General features: G+C 47.5%; 1 protein-coding gene across 1 annotated transcript in view; it reads right to left on the reverse strand.

The window, feature by feature from the left end:
• Window positions 1–16133, reverse strand: part of LOC146191396 (uncharacterized) — a 151456-nt gene that overhangs the window by 120078 nt on the left and 15245 nt on the right. The window contains 2 exon segments of the mRNA XM_084600316.1: window positions 8681–8914; window positions 9358–10479. Of these exon segments, the coding sequence (XP_084456442.1) occupies window positions 8681–8914; window positions 9358–10479 (1356 nt within the window).

The following is a 16133-nucleotide window of genomic DNA, read 5'->3' on the forward strand; positions in this document are numbered from 1 at the left end:
GTTAATCAAAAAGATACTGGATTTTAAACGTGAAACAAACTATGTGGCGACAGTATTCTTTCATACAGGGCCATCAGTACATTCCCCCCTGACGTCGCGCACACATCAAATGTGCACGAGTAGCTCTGCTGCACTGAACTCAAGCTTTGAGTTGGGCTATTTTAACAACTTCTAGGCGAAACAGTTATATTCAGATATGTGGCGCAAATAAACACAAACACAGGAGAAGATACACAGCACACGCGCACACTACCAACTGTAAGAAGAACCGGAAAACACTTCCTCTTCTACACTCAGGCACGTCTCAACATTCTCTTCTTCTCATTTTCCTCTTCTTTGCCCAGGGGGAAAATGGCACTCACTTCCTCGCAGACCTTAACCTTGTCCAAACATGGCGGTGACCAATCTCTTCTTCCTCTTCTTCTATTCTTCCTCTTCTTTCCCAAGGGAATATTGACAAGGGAATATTGGGAAAGAAGAGGAAGAATAGAAGAAGAGGAAGAAGAGATTGGTCACCGCCATGTTTGGACAAGGTTAAGGTCTGCGAGGAAGTGAGTGCCATTTTCCCCCTGGGCAAAGAAGAGGAAAATGAGAAGAAGAGGATGTTGAGACGTGCCTGAGTGTAGAAGAGGAAGTGTTTTCCGGTTCTTCTTACAGTTGGTAGTGTGCGCGTGTGCTGTGTATCTTCTCCTGTGTTTGTGTTTATTTGCGCCACATATCTGAATACGATGATGCACCAACTTGCCCCTCAAGCTATTTTGAAACAGTTACAACCGGACGCAGTTATACCAGGAGGGCTCGTTTGAACTAACCGCTGCGTTTCGCGGGAAAAGTAAGGCGCAGTGCCTGTCATACTTGTTCTGTGGACGCCTGAACAGCGCAGTAAGGGTAGGTAGGAAGGTGGAAGTGAAAGAGAAAAAAAAGAGAAAATGGAGCCGTAGTGGAGGGCTTCAGGGTGCATAGCACACGGACGCCTCCATTTCGCCTCCAACAAAACGCAGCGGTCGGGTTTGAACCAAGGAACTCCTTGATTGTCCCTGAATGTTTCTTAGCTATTGCTTTTTATGAACTGCACGGAGGATGTGGAAGACAATGCAGTGTTCACTCAAAGCCTAATTTGATTTGATTTATTTCCGCGAGCAACGAATTACAAGGTTATTAGAGAAGACGAGGGGGAAAGCTGAATCTTGACTGGCCCGAAGTCACGTTAATATTGACAGCAGCAAGGCGTAAGGAAAATGCTATCAAACAAAAAACGAAGAAAACCAACACAAAAGGTTGGTTGGTTGGTTTGTGGGGTTTTAACGTCCCAAAGCAACTCAGGCTATGAGAGACGCCGTAGTGGAGGACTCCAGTAATTTCGACCACCTGGGGTTCTTTAACGTGCACTGACATCGCACAGCACACGGGCGCCTTGCTTTTCGCCTCCATCGAAAAGCGGCCGCCGAGGCCGGGATTCGATCCCGCGTCCTTGGGAACAGTAGTCGAGCGCCGTAACCACTGCGCCACCCCGGCGGGGTAAAACCAACACAAAAGGCAAATTTAGACAGCAATTTTGAAATAATGCAGAAATGCATGAAAACAGCAATAAAGAGTTGAGGAAGGAAAGGGAAGCAAATAAAAAGTACAACTGCACACGGTCATAGGCACAAAAACCCTTCATACAGATTTCTCGCGGAACAAGTTATCGATATTACAAATGGCAAGATCGTTTATTAAACTGGGCAGCCGGTGGTATAACATTTACTAACCATAATTAGTACGTATGTGTGAAGCCCACCAAGTCTCTGGAGCTCAGATTGTGCAAGGGGATAGGCGTTTTGTGCGACTAGCGAGAGCTGAGAATGCTTGTTTTTTTTACATCTCTTATGTAGAATTACAACAAGCATGAGAAAATAAAATTCTTGAGAAAATGTGAAACCCTTTACAAAACAACTCCTTGTTTTTGATAAGTAGCAACATTAACAGACAACACCCTCAGACCCTTACCGCTGGTACTCCCCTGATGGGGCTGGGACAGGCGGGTCGCCGCCGCTGCGTTGGGGGCTAGCCTGCCACAGAATTTTTATCTGTTGTAGGCCGTCATTGCACCCGCCACCGTTTCGGTGGTGGACGACGGCTGTGGTTGCGGCGCGCGTCTTTCTCTCCCTCTTCCTTTTCTTTCTTGTCTATTTTGCTGTTGAGAGCCCCGCCGGGGTGGTGCAGTGGTAAGACGCCCGACTACTGTGCCGGAGTACCCGGATTCGAACCCGACCTCGGCGGCTGCGTTTCGATGGAGGCGAAACGAAGAGGCGTCGTGTGCTGTGCGGCAGGACTTTTTGACGGGTTAGTTGGTACATGATCTTGATCCTTATAGCGCTGTGGTGTTTCGTCAGCGCTATAAGAATCAAGTGCTATGCGATGTCAGCGCACGTTAAAGATCCCCAGGTGGTCGAAATTACTCCGTAGCCCTCCACTACGGCTCCTCTTTCTCCCTTTCCACTTTCTCACCCACCTTCCTCCCTTCCCTTACGGCGCGGTTATGGTGTCCACAGAAAACAAGTAAGACAGTTACCGCGCCTTTCCCTTCCTATAAATAAATCAGTTTTTTTTTTTTTTTGCAGTTGAGATGTCCACAGAAAACAAGTGTGACAGTTACCGCGCCTTTCCCTTCCTATAAATCAATCAATCTCTTCTGTCTGCACGAAGCAGCGGAGGTGGCTCAGCAACAGAGCCAGTAGCGGGCCCGGGCATTTTTGTTTCCTTCTTCCTACAGCCGCAACCAAAAAACAAAAGCACCAACAACTGATGTATAAGGTTATTCGTTTTCGGGTTAGATATATATTTTCAAACTCTAGGGTAAACATCGGGTGTTGTTGTTGAACTTGATAAAAGGAGAGAAATCGGGTTTTGCGTTTCGATGGAGGCCAAACGAAGTGGCGTCTGTGTGCTAGTCCGATGTCAGTTGTTGTTGTTGTTGTTGTTGTTGTTGTTGTTGTTGTTGTTGTTGTTGTTGTTGTTGTTGTTGTTGTTGTTGTTGTTGTTGTTGTTGTTGTTGTTGTTGTTGTTGTTGTTGTTGTTGTTGTTGTTGTTGTTGTGGCTGTAGGAAGAAAAAAAATAAAATGCACGGGCCTGCTACTGGCTCTGTAGCTGAGCCACCTCCGCTGCCTCGTGCAGACAGAAGAGAAAATAGAGAAGAAAGAAAAGGAAGAGGAAGAGAAAGACGCGCGCCGCAACAACAGCAGTCGTCCACCACCGAAGCGGTTGCGGGTGCAATGACGGCCTACAACAGATAAAAATTCGAAGAGGCTAGCCCCCGACGCAAGCGGCGGTGACCTACCTGTCCCAGCCCCATCAGGCCTACTTAATGTCAGCGCACTTTAAAGCACGTTAAAGATCCCCGGGTGGTCAAAATTACTCCGTAGCCCTCCACAACGGCTCCCCTTCTCTCTTTTCACTTTCACTCACATCTTCCTCCCTTCCCTTGCGGCGTGGTTCAGGTGTCCAGAGAGAAAGTGTGACAGGTACTGCGCCTTTCCCTTCCTGTGAACCACTCATTCATTTATTCGTCAAACACTCCGAAATTCGGGTTCTGTCGGGTTAAATTCGCAAACTGATAATGTACTCAATTTCCCCTAAGTGGTGAGTAGCGATTAGAGTCATGTTTTGGGTTGCTTCTAATAAAGTATTTCGTAATTTGGCATTTCAGTCGTAATAATTACCCTCAGTGTTGTGCAGCGGCCAGTTTTGGACAAGAAACATTTTATTCTATCTTAGCAGGTCATTGGAGTTTTAGACGTCCTTATTAACATACGTAATCATCTGCATGAGTAACATTTCGGTTTCCAGCCGATACCTGTCTGGTCTCTGGAGGTATCTTAGCTGAAAGAACGTTCGCTCAACGTAACAGTTGCCATTAGCTATAATTTCGGCTAAGCCTCTGGGGGATACTTTAAACATGGGGAGCCTATTTTAGCACCACCTATTAATATCAGAACGCGATTGGTTGGTTGGTTGGTTCACAGGAAAGGAAAGGCGCAGTATCTGTCACACTTGCTCCGTGGACACCTGAACCGCGCCGTAAGGGAAGGGAGGAAGGTGGGAGTGAAAGTGGAAAGAGAGAAAGGGGAGCCGTAGTGGAGGGCTACGGAGTAATTTCGACCAACTGGGGATCTTTAACGTGCGCTGACATCGCACAGCACTTTTCGTTTCCGGCCCCCGTTCGAATCACGAATTCAGTAGGTCTACCTTTATTCAGCTTGAATTCCGGCGAGCTTTCGCGACCTGCCAGTGTGTGTCTATCTAGCAATACGAAAGACCTGGGTTCAACTTCCACCCACACTCAAAGTTGACTTCGTTTTCATTTCCGCTCAATTATCTCCCTTTAGTTACGGAACTTCCCTGTTGTGCTGTTGTTGTTGTTGTGGCTGTAGGAAGAAGGAAAAGAAAATGCATGGGCCTGCTACTGGCTCTGTAGCTGAGCCACCTCCACTGCCTCGTGCAGATAGAAGAGAATATAAAGAAGAAAGAAAAGCAAGAGGGAAAGAAAGAAGCGCGCCGCAACAACAGCCGTCGTCCACCACCAGCGGTGCCGTGTGCAATGACGGCCTACAACAGATAAAAATTCGGTGCCAGGCCAGCCCCCGCCGCAAGCAGCGATGACCCACCTGCACCAGCCCCATCAGGGCAGAGCACCCCAACGCCCGCTCGTTGGGGTGTTCTGCCCTGATGGGGCAAATTTAGCGTCACACGGTACACTTCAAACTGCTTCTAAATTTTCAATCGAGATTGTTTGTTCACGGTAAACGACAAAACGACAACAACGACGACACCGAATTTTCTGCGACACGGGACCCTCAGCGACATCGCTTTAAAGTCTTGTGAATTCGGCTAAGCGATATGCCTGTGCGAGTGGTGCTGGCACGTTGCAACGGCGAATGGCGCAGAATGTCCCATATATTGTATCGAGGTTAGCCACCATATGACCACATAATAAAAGATCATGCAAAGCAAAGGCAGCATATCCACAGTAAAGCAGAGTTGAAAAACGTAATTGGTCATTTAGCGCTTGCTTGTAGGAATCACAAAGCGTGTTTACACATATTTTCTTCCAGACGGCAACAACATTATCAATTTTTTCGGTTGGTTGGTGGGTTGGTTTGTAGGATTTAACGTCCCAAAGCAACTCAGGCTATGAGAGACGCCGTAGTGGAGGACCTTAACGTGCACTGACATCGCACAGCCCACGGGCGCCTTGTTTTTCGCCTCCATCGAAAAGCGGCCGCCGAGGCCGGGATTCGATCCCGCGTCCTTGGGAACAGTAGTCGAGCGCCGTAACCACTACGCCAACCCGGCGGGGGGTATCAATGTTTTCGATTCTTATCAATGTATTCGATTCTACACAAAGGTCAACCATAATTGTATGCTTCAAGTTGTCGTGAGAAAATTCGGCAGGGGCTGAAAAAAAAAATTCGCCGATCATCGGCAATCGCCGCAGCGATGCATAAGCCGCGGCAACTCGTATCCTGGAAGGACTTTTGAATGCGGCCACTAGACAGCTTTTAGTGGCGCCCCTATACGCGGTGCACAGGTTGTTGCTCGTCCAAGTAACTACATTAAAACGGTTCTATTTACCATGTTTGGCTTGAACTGCTGCTTACAGAACCCCTCCTTCCAAGCGAAAGATATCTAAAGCCGGTGAACAAAAAGATGTGCTGCAGCTCCTACACCACAGCATTAATTCTGGCAGTACAAAGAATGTCTAAGAGCAATTCATAAGCAGCTAACTTGACCGATATGCAACCATCAGAGTGTCAGAATGATGCTGTTCATATTGCGTCTGTCCTAATGGGTATCTGTCAGTTTTTTTAATAACGAAACCTTGTAACCTCGATTTGTTGCAGATTAAGCATATCGCAAAGATGCTATCGCTTCCTATTGAGAAAACATTCTGCAAAAGGAAGCTGTCATGGCCCTTTTGGTGACTAAGCAGGAAAAATGGTGGCTGGCAAAGAAGGCGAAGGCAGTAAATTTGCTGCACTTATGTCATGTCCAAACATAGCTGAACCGATCTTTCCACCCAAAAAAATGCTTAAAGATTTACAATCATAACAAAAATATAGAAGAGAAAGAGCAGATTTTTTGGCCCATAACCAAAATGTCCAGAATGCCTTACACTCCTCGTGAGAGTCATTAGCGGGGGCAATACAATCTGTGTGAGCGCAAACTGTAAATGATCCGCGCAGAAGAAACAAGGATAGGCGCTACTTTTTTTCTAGCGCCTGTCATTGTCTCTTCTCCGTGGATCACCTACTGTTCGCGCTCATCAGTTCCCTCAGGAAAATCATTAACCAACTAAGCCCAACCAAAATGTTATTGAAGTTCCTGCTTGCACATGTGCCTGCAACAGTGTTCTCAAATTCTAGAAATGGGGAGCACCCTCCCAGACTGTCTTTCACCTCTACCGAAGTGAAGACCAAGCAACTAATGTATGGTAATGTACAATCCCCAAAGTGCCAAAATGTATTGTGAAACAATGTGTGAAACTGCTGCAAGCAATTACAGTGCGATGACTCCTAAAATAAAGTCAGTTACGAAATCGTAGGGGATAGGGCATGCATGAGCATTGGCTGCAGACAGAACGTAAAGTAACCCTCACCCCCCTCTTTCCACTGCCAAAACTTTAATTACTCGAAATCGTTTTAGGGGTCTTTGCCTTTAGGCATCGTGTGCCTACAAGGTTCCTCAACTAGCGGCGGGTGCTGCGTTCCGTGCTACCCTTGTCCAGTTTGGCGTCTCAAGTGGAACCTCAAAGGCGGGTTCATTAAGGGTGCCTGTCTTAGAGGCCGGAGACCCGGCAAACGCCTTGCAATGATGGGAGGATCTTGAGGCCGAGGGCCGCACATCCAGCAAAAGCGAGTGCTCGCCCTATAGGGAGACCCGAAAGGGAGCTCGACTCAAAATGGATTTATGAAAAGCCCACGCTGTGTCCATTCCCTAACTCATTCCCATAACCCATTCCTTGTTCCTCTTTCCCATTTCCTTCATCCCATCTCATTCCGCTACATCCCAGGGGAGATTATGGGAGTCTCCCCGGGCCACCTTCCTCAGTTGTGGGTTGCATAGTAGCATTTTCCTTATTTATTTATTATTTCCACTGCAAAACTACCTTGTCCGGGTGGACCTCTTCCTTTATGCCGCCAATCGGCAAACTTTTCTCTACCTGCGATACATCAGAGTCTGACTTTGGACTCCATCTTGCTTTCTGTTAGCTGTCTCTCAGAAGTCGCCTCTTCCAAGCAATATTCAACAGCAAGACAGTATTTGCGGAAAACTTTGAGCGTAACGCTGTTGTGAAAGATTGCTTTGTAGCGGAGCGAAACACCTTTGGATACTAGTCATCCTCAAGCATAGGGAGCGCCGATCCCGTTCTATGTCTTTCTCCGAGGAACTAAAGTTAGCATATCCGTAGGCTTGATCAGCAAAAGATATATCCCCAAAGAACGCTGCAATTTTTTGACAGACTAGCACACCTATGCTGGCTTAAATCTGTGTGCAGTTCTAGAGGGTCTCGAACGGCTTACAAAGAAAAGCTATCGAATAAGTACAATGATTCAAAATGACAATAAGTCGCCAGTTTATTAAAAACAATAACGAAAAACAAAATTGCGGAGATTTATCTAGTTTAAACCTAATTACCCTAGCGTAGTCAAGCTGATTTATTGAGTCATAGTCGCAGAGTAACACGTGTTTCTTCTCTGTGCGATCTTCACGCTCCCTGTAGTTCTCGGCCTCGAACTATAATGCTTTGTCTTCGCTGCTGCTTCTTAGCGAGATGTATTGGCTGAACAATTAGATTTAACTCGACATCGGCGCTGGCACGTTTACGCATTCGAACCCCCACGCACTTCATCTGATAGGCCTAGCAGCCAGTAGCCTCGTGGGCAGTTGTTAAAACCCCGCCTATACACATATCACGCTTGGGAATGGGATGATTCCTTGGCGCACCCGAACATACCTCTAAGGATAAGACAACGAAGTTGGTACTGGAGCTACTCTCTAAAATATATGTACACTGCAACATAAAATAATACCAAGTGTGTTTTGGACCGGTGCCTCAGTCCCCGTGCACTGTACCAGCCTTGAACACACCATACCAGCTAAAATAATAGTATAGGTTTTTTTCTTAGTTTTCAATAATTTATGCAAGTTTTCTTCTGTTTCAAAAACTATTGCGAAATTGCTGACAGGGAGGATGGAAACTGATTTATAGATTTCTATTGAACTGTTTAAATTTTCACGCTCATAAAGCAAGAGAAAAATAAAAGCAAGGGAATCTATCGCAGTAACTGTACCCTCTACTGTGACAGTTAACCAACTGAACTGGAAGCAAGCACAGTTTATGCACCCACTATCTTATAAAGAAGCTGTAATAGTTGGTACCGGACGAATTCCGTTAAGTGCCATCTAAATCAATAGCATAACAAATTATAGAGCTTTTTTGCGCCGCGCCACATCGGTGCCTAAAATAACTCCTCCGATATAATTCAGAACGGTGCTAGGCGTACCACTTCTCCGATGAGATTACATCACATCTCGCTCCGAACGCGCGCAGTGCCGCTGGTGGCGTACTTCGCTCCAATGTTAGATGCAGATGTTGCATAAAGAGGGCAAAGCCCTCTACATCGTATACAAGACGCACCTTAGGAGTGGTGCAGGTGTCATGGCAGAGGCTGCACTTCGTGCTTAGCTGGGGCAGAGCTCTACTGCCCGCACAGCCGCTATCCGAGGGGCTGCCTCCGCTGCACATTTCCCCACCAGGGCTGGTTGCCATGAACGCCTCGCGCAGGGAAGTGGGCGAGCCCAGTTGAGAGCCTGCTGTCGTGCCACACTTACGAAGTGTTGTTGGCAGGCTGCTGTCAAGGGATCGCTCAGCCTACATAAACAAAAGAAACACCAAATGCGCAATAAAAAACACAAAAGCCATAATTTGCAAGTTTAGCCAAACCCAGCGAGAATTATGGACAGAGTGGGGACCAACTGGCGGCGTACTGAATCAGTAGATTAACTCATTCTTAACAATCCTGCTTTGACAGAAAACAGCTTTCACGTGTTGCAAAGCGTAAAAATAAAACTTTTAGTGCAAGACCCACCACTTCCCACTATTTTGATATGTGAAACTCCGCTGAATCAAGACATTACCGCGTGTTTCCTAGGCTGTAATTCGCCAATGATAAGCTTATCAGCATATAAGAACACAATCACACAAGTAGGCGATGCAGGAAGCAGTGCAAGATGTTGATGCGGACGGTGGAAAGAAAATGCACATTGTGTATGATGCACACCGTAAAATTGAAAGCTCAATTAGCCAAGGATTACCTCAAAAGAAAGAACAGCTGCTTGTAGATGACTGAGCTTGACACGAAGTAATTCGAGGCGCTTAGAGCAGCCAAACCTCTGCACAACTTTGCCTCTCCTATCGAAGATGCTGGCCCACATCACCTTGCAATCGACGGTCCCCGAGCGGCCCTTGAGGTTCACGGCCACCCCCATAGAATGCTGCAGAATTTCAGCCTCGAACCTGCGCACCAAGTGCCCGTACTGATCGTAAATCTGGATCTGGTGCGTCGGTGAACGCTCAGTCACTACGATGTCACTTGAATGACGCAGCACAGCCAACCGATTGGGGTAGAGTGGGTGCACATCACTCTTGCCGCACTCGATATGCTGGAACTTGAACCGCCCATCACGGACAAAGATCTTTGTGCGGTGGTTGTCGGCGACCACAATGTCATTCTGAGCATTCACTGCCACACCAGAGGGCTCTGTGAACAGTCCCTCCATGACACCTAACTTGCCAATCTTACAGTGGTAAATCATCTTTGGGCGCTTGATCCGAGATTTGAGTGGGTGCAGCCCCACGCAAGTGACAGCTAGGTACATGGAGGAGAGTTCAGCCAGAGCACTCAAAGGCAGAGGCGCCGGAGAGTCCTGTGGAGCGCCAAAGTCCGAGGCATTGTTTAGTATGTCAGCACCTCCATTCGACCATTCCTCATTAGGGCCGACATCTTCGAAGCTGCTTGAGACCGGACCTAGACTGTCCGCAGAGGGGGCACGCTTCGACACACTGGTCGACTCAGAATGGAACGTCGGTGGCGTCGTATGATGGTCTTTGTGACGCAGAGTGGACCCGCGGTCAGCAGTACCTAGAAGACCACCACAGCGCTGAGCGACTGGTGGTTGCCGCAGCGAACGTTCGGCAGCTCCGTCTTGCTTTATGCAGGTAAAAGATTTGCGGGCTCCTTCCTGGATTGCTCGATATTTGGAAGCAAACTCTCTGTCCATGACACGGGGCCTAGACTCAAGTCGAAATGAGGGGAATCCCTCGAATGTTTTTTCTATCGGTCGGTTGAAGACCATGGCCTCCATGTTCGTAGAAATGCGAGCCAAAGTTTCCACAAAGGCACACACCTGGTGAATCCTATTGATCGTATCTTGAACCTGAAAAGAAAAAAAAAGATTCCAGTACCATCAATGTGTGCCTATACTAAAGTGTATCATACTCCACCTATAAGAATAGCGCCTTAATGAGGGCATGAGCGCACGAAGGAGTGCGGTTTCATAAATGTATTGTCTGTTACCAATTCATCATGCGCTCGAACTTCAAAGACGCTCACTTTCATATTTTCCTGTCACAGCGCCAATTTCCCGAGTTATTCAAAAACAGCAGCCAAAATTTCCCAACTTTGCTATCAGGAGATATTTTTTGAACACCTGATTTGCAGTTTGAGTAGCTGTAGCCTCAGTTCAAATTTTAAACTAGAACATGCTACCAACTGTTTCTTGATGAATCAAGCTACATAAAATATATATTAAGAATAGAATATGTTTGTTACTTTGGAGTCGTGAGTATGACAGTTAGTTTTATTTCACTGAATACTGCTATTAAGAATTGTAAAGAACACATTATTCTATTAAGTGATGTTTATCAACGCCATATTTACTCTACTCTAAACACCCTTTTCGTCATGGTCGCAACGTCAAAATAGTGTGTGCGTGTGTGTGCGGGAAGGGAGGGGGGGGGGGGCAAGGAAGTAGATACAAAAAATCTGTCGGTAACCTTCCGTTTCTTTGTCTGTCTCCTCGCGGCGTATGAAAGTGTGGAAACAAAAAAAAGTATAAAAATAGACGCTGTCTACTTACCAATCCCTGAAAAAACAATCGGAAGTTTTAGAGTGGCATTTTGGTTTGGCGTTACGCTGTGTCTCACATCCGCACTTCAACGTTCAACGCATGAAAACAAGACTGGCAAATATTTCAGCCTACTGACAAAATTTGGCTTTTCAGGTTGAAACAATTCTGATATAACGAACCGACCTTCTGATTTAGGACCAGCACGGGCAGAATTATTACCTTGCTAAAAGAAAAAAGATATTATATGCACTCAATGATTCCGCCTTATCTGAGGTGTGGCCAGTCGAAAGCCTGAAGCACAATGTAGGTAAGTGCTCCTTCATGTTGACAACACATATTTTATCATGCGCAAGAGTCGTGAACACTAAACTCGACAAATATCCTGTGTAATGAGAGTGTATGTTAAGAGTCGATTTGTAACAGCGTTTCATGAATATGTACATTACAACGTGTTGTCCCATTTATCATTCGCATAACCATTTTATACTGGCACAAGATTCCCCAATGTCATAACTTCGCGTCTGTACTCATGCCAGCATTGGTAGTGCAGCAAGTGCAGCGAGGAACAACTCGGATAGAGCAGAACGTCCCACGCAATAACAAAAACCGCAGTACGAATTTCTTCATGGAACGAAATATTTCACTAGCCCTAGGCAACATAATTAAGGTTCAACACATTTCATTCCATTTCAACAGCGAAACGGTCTCATACTTTGATTACGCAACAAGGAAAATTTCTCAAGTAGCAATTCAAGGGTTTTCTGCGTGCGTTAGCCATAACAGGAAATCAAAAAAAAGTATTGATATGCGTTTCACATCACCTTGAACATTTTAGACGCTCCCATGGTGCCAGCAAGCACATCTGCCGGTGCGGCCATTTTAGTTTAGAACGTTTTCTGATGATGATTGTCCACCTGTACTTTGAAAAAGAAGAAAGATATTTTCGGATGGTTCTGATTTGTTGATAAGCCGTTCAAACGGGCCCGACATATCGCCATCACGGATGTTTCTTCTGACTAGAACCGTTTGTATATTGAGTCGACGCGCATTGTTTGGTGAGTCGACGCGCTGAAGAGATGTCTCGTCCGAACAAAAAGCGGGTGTTTCTCACTTTTCAACAGAAGGTGGACATTATCGCACAAACTACGAAAGGTGAAAAGAAGACTGAAATTTTCGAATAGTTTGGGAATCCGTGCAGCTCGTTGTCGACGAACCTGAAGTGCAAAGACATCTTGGCGGCTCTGGAGATCTGAGCACGTACGCCGTATACAAGACAGTGACGATACCGGCTTTTTAAAAGGCGGTAAAGGCCTGTGCATGTCTGGTTCTCCGAACAACGAGCGAACAAGATGCCGCTGTCAGGAAGCTTAGTGCGGCAGAAATCCCTCCATTTTGCGCGCCAACTAGATCGCAACAAATTGAAATGGAGTTCCAGTTGCCTGAGTCGTTTTAAGGCACTGCATGGCATTCTTTCTAAAGTACTCTCACGTGAATCGGCAAGCGTGGACACGGCATCAGCCTCAACGTGGAGGCCAAAGGCTTACAAAGGTATCTAAAACGCCGAAGAAGCGGGCTTGTTCTACAGGGTGCTGCCCTTGATAACATTTCTGCTGAAAGGGCAATGATGTGTAGCGAGAAACAGAGCAAGAAACACGTTACAAACCTGTTGTGTTCCAACATTGACGGCTGAGGCAAAACGTCTGCTTATGGTAATCGGTGGAAGCAAAAATACACGTTGCTTTAAGGGGAATCGTATACTGCTCTGCATACACAGCGAACAACAAATCATACTTGACCCATGCCAACCTTTGTAGATGCCTGGATGCCTTTGATGGCCGCATGCAGAAAGTAGGAAGATTGTCGGCCTGTTTTTGGATAACTGCAATTCTGAAGGCCTTAAACTTTCTATTTCCGTGGCCTGGGCGCACTTTGGCTTATTCAGTACATCGTTGTGCCAGTTGGGCTTCCAAGAACTCTTTCTGCCGACATGTGGTGACCAGGCCCACCGGATTTCTTTGAGGGCCACCGGTTGCCTTTTTGAGGGCGTCGGTGGAGTGGTGCGCTTTGAGGGGCGACAAGGTGCCCTCAAGCAGGCCGGCAGGAGCACGGAGTAGTCGTTTTGCCATTTCAATTAAGCCACCGAAGAGGACTCTGGCGACACTACGGGTTGACCAGAGGCGAACCCTGGCAACCCGGTATCACCGCTCTGCAGCAGGGGGTGTAGGCGGATGCTGGTGAGAGGGACGACGCGGCCACCCAAGTGCTGGAGAATACCGATGAAGTCCGCAGAGACGGGTGAGCAAGAAAGACGTAAGATCGCGCTGGTCGAGCCAGCGATGCCGGACTTCCCCGCAGCCGTTGTAAACTGACCGACAGCCGATACGTCCGAGAAGCCCGAAGCCCCGACCCGTTACATCGACGCCTGCCGAGACACCCCGGGGGGAAGACATCGCGTCGAGCGCTAAGCCCGCAACCAGCGTTGACGAGCAAAACGCCACCTCGCTTGACGACAGCGAAGCACTGGGACCTGACCGACTCCACAAACAAGCCAGTGGGTGAGCGCATCTTCGGGGAATGGTTTGATGGAGAATACCTCAGTAATCTATGATTCGCTAATTACATTGTCTTGCTAAGTACCTCAACGGATGGGCTGCAAAAAAACGATTGTTGACATTGACAAAAAAAATGAAAAAGATAAGGTTGAAAGTCTATACGGAGAAGACTAAGATAATGTTCAATGGCCTTGGGAAGGGAAGGTAATTAAAATAGGTAGCGAAGCGCTGGAGGTGGTAGGCGAATATGTCTATTTAGGACAGGTGTAGCCGCAGGTCTAGACCACTAAAGGGGAATAACTAGGATATTAAAATTAGAATCCAGCACATTTGGCAAACAGTCGCAGGTTATGACTAGCAGCTTAACAATGTCGCTCAAGAGGAAAGTGTATAACAGTTAGTTGCATCTTACCTTAACTCACCTACGGGGCTGAAAAATGGAGGCTACGGAAAGGGTTCTACCTAAACGGAGGGCAACGCGTAGAGCTACGGTACGAAAAATAGTAGCTGCAAAGTTAAAAGATGGCAAGCATGCAGAGTGGGTCAGATAAATAATTCGAGTTCATGACATTCCCGTGGAAATAAAGAAGAAATAGGCACGGACAGGGCATGTAGTGCGACGAGTAGATAACCAATGGTCGAAAAGGTAACAAATCGGATATCAAGGGAAGGAAACATTAGCAAGGGGCGGCAGAAAGTCAGGTGAGTGGATTAGGCTAAGAGGTTGGCAGGAGTAAAGTGGGCGCAGCTAGCACAGGACCGGGCTAATTAGAGAAATATGGGGTAGAATTTCGCCCTGCCGTGGGTATAGTCCGGCTGACGATGATAATGAATTCCGTGTAGTGATCAATGCTTAGCAGTGTCATACGCGCAGCTCCAAAGCAAAATTAAACTAAGAAAATGTATTTTGTCAACACTTTAAAGGAATGATTCTCTACAAAATCCCGTGTCGGCACTCCTCGAATAAGCACGAGCCGTGAATAGCCGCGTTGATCCTTGTTGGCTGGCGACATGGCCGGGCACCAATTGGTCTGTGGACTCTGTGACGCCACGGGGCCAGGTGACATAGCCGTGTTGCTAGGAAACAAGGCATCGAACTCGGGAACCTTGGATCTCGAGCAGGGCACCCTACTCTTTGGCGAAGCTGGCATGTTAGTACCATGGCCACAGCAGATATTTTGTATTTATGTCAGATGGTCGGCGGTAGCTTACAACTGAACACTAATGAGCATGTGTGAGATAATATACAGGCACAAAGTAAAATATTAGAAATTAAGCGAATAGCAAAGTGCAGTAGGCGAAAAATGATCCGCAAAGTCAGCCACAGAGGGGGTCATTAAGGCTGTTACACATCGGTTCGGCATGTCAAGCCTCCTTTCGCCGTTCCATGGCCGCAATGGCCAGGGAGACTCCGCCACGTCCGCTCCAGGCGAGCAGTACTACACTCGACGACGCTCACGAATGTCTCACTTGACAAGCAGCGGTGCCATCTTCAATAGGCCCTGAAAACCGTTGGTGTTTGAATGGTCCACTCCGGAGACAGGAATCGACGGCGGCTTGAGAGGTCCAATAGCGAGAGTGCTGGGCTCCCGCCGCGGATCTGTCGCAGCGTGAAGGGGGAGAGGATAGCGCGTCTCGCCTACACCCGCTCGACTCTAGTCATCGTCCGCTGCAGGAGCCACGGAAACTGCGACTAGAAGCCCGATCATAACAAGGCAATTCTCACAACGTACGAAATTACTGTTTATGTTCGTGGACGGAGCACCGCGTCCCTCGAAGTCCCGAAGTCACTGGCATGTCCGCGAGCGGTGAACTATATAGGCACCCAACGGAAAGAGCCGGCGATGGTGGAGATGGAAAGCCCCAGAGACTGGTACCGCGCCACACAACTCTGGCATCAAAGAGAGATTGGCCGGCGACGGCATTCCAAGGCACCCAAGCCACATGCATGGTCGAGTACAGTGCCTCGATGTGCGCCCTCTACGTGCTTTGAGCCACCCTACTCTTCAGACGACAAAGTGCCCCCCTCCCCCTTTGTTCTCCTAATAAAAAACATGATACCACTGTTTTCCCACTGTAGTTTTGCAGAAAAGCGCAAGTCATACCGCATTTTTAATAGAGGAACAAGAGTGCCTGATTTTGGTTTGCAAAGGCTGGTCCGCGGACGATGCGGAGCCACTGACGTCGTGTCACGTGATGCCCATCCACTCACAGACTCCACAGATTACTTCCGTCATGTTAATCGGCCTTTAGCATACTGTGTAACGTAATACCGCTCGCGCTACCAAAGTACAGGGAGCCCGGCAACTGACAGTGCGCACGCGCTGATTGGTCCCGACGCACCAGACGGCGGTCGGACGGCTGGCGGGGCCACACGCCGCCGTTACTGATCTCGGCGGGCATTTCCCG

This window comes from Amblyomma maculatum, chromosome 4, assembly GCF_055883805.1.
Source record: "Amblyomma maculatum isolate TAMU_Amacu chromosome 4, ASM5588380v1, whole genome shotgun sequence".
Lineage (NCBI taxonomy): Eukaryota > Metazoa > Arthropoda > Arachnida > Ixodida > Ixodidae > Amblyomma > Amblyomma maculatum.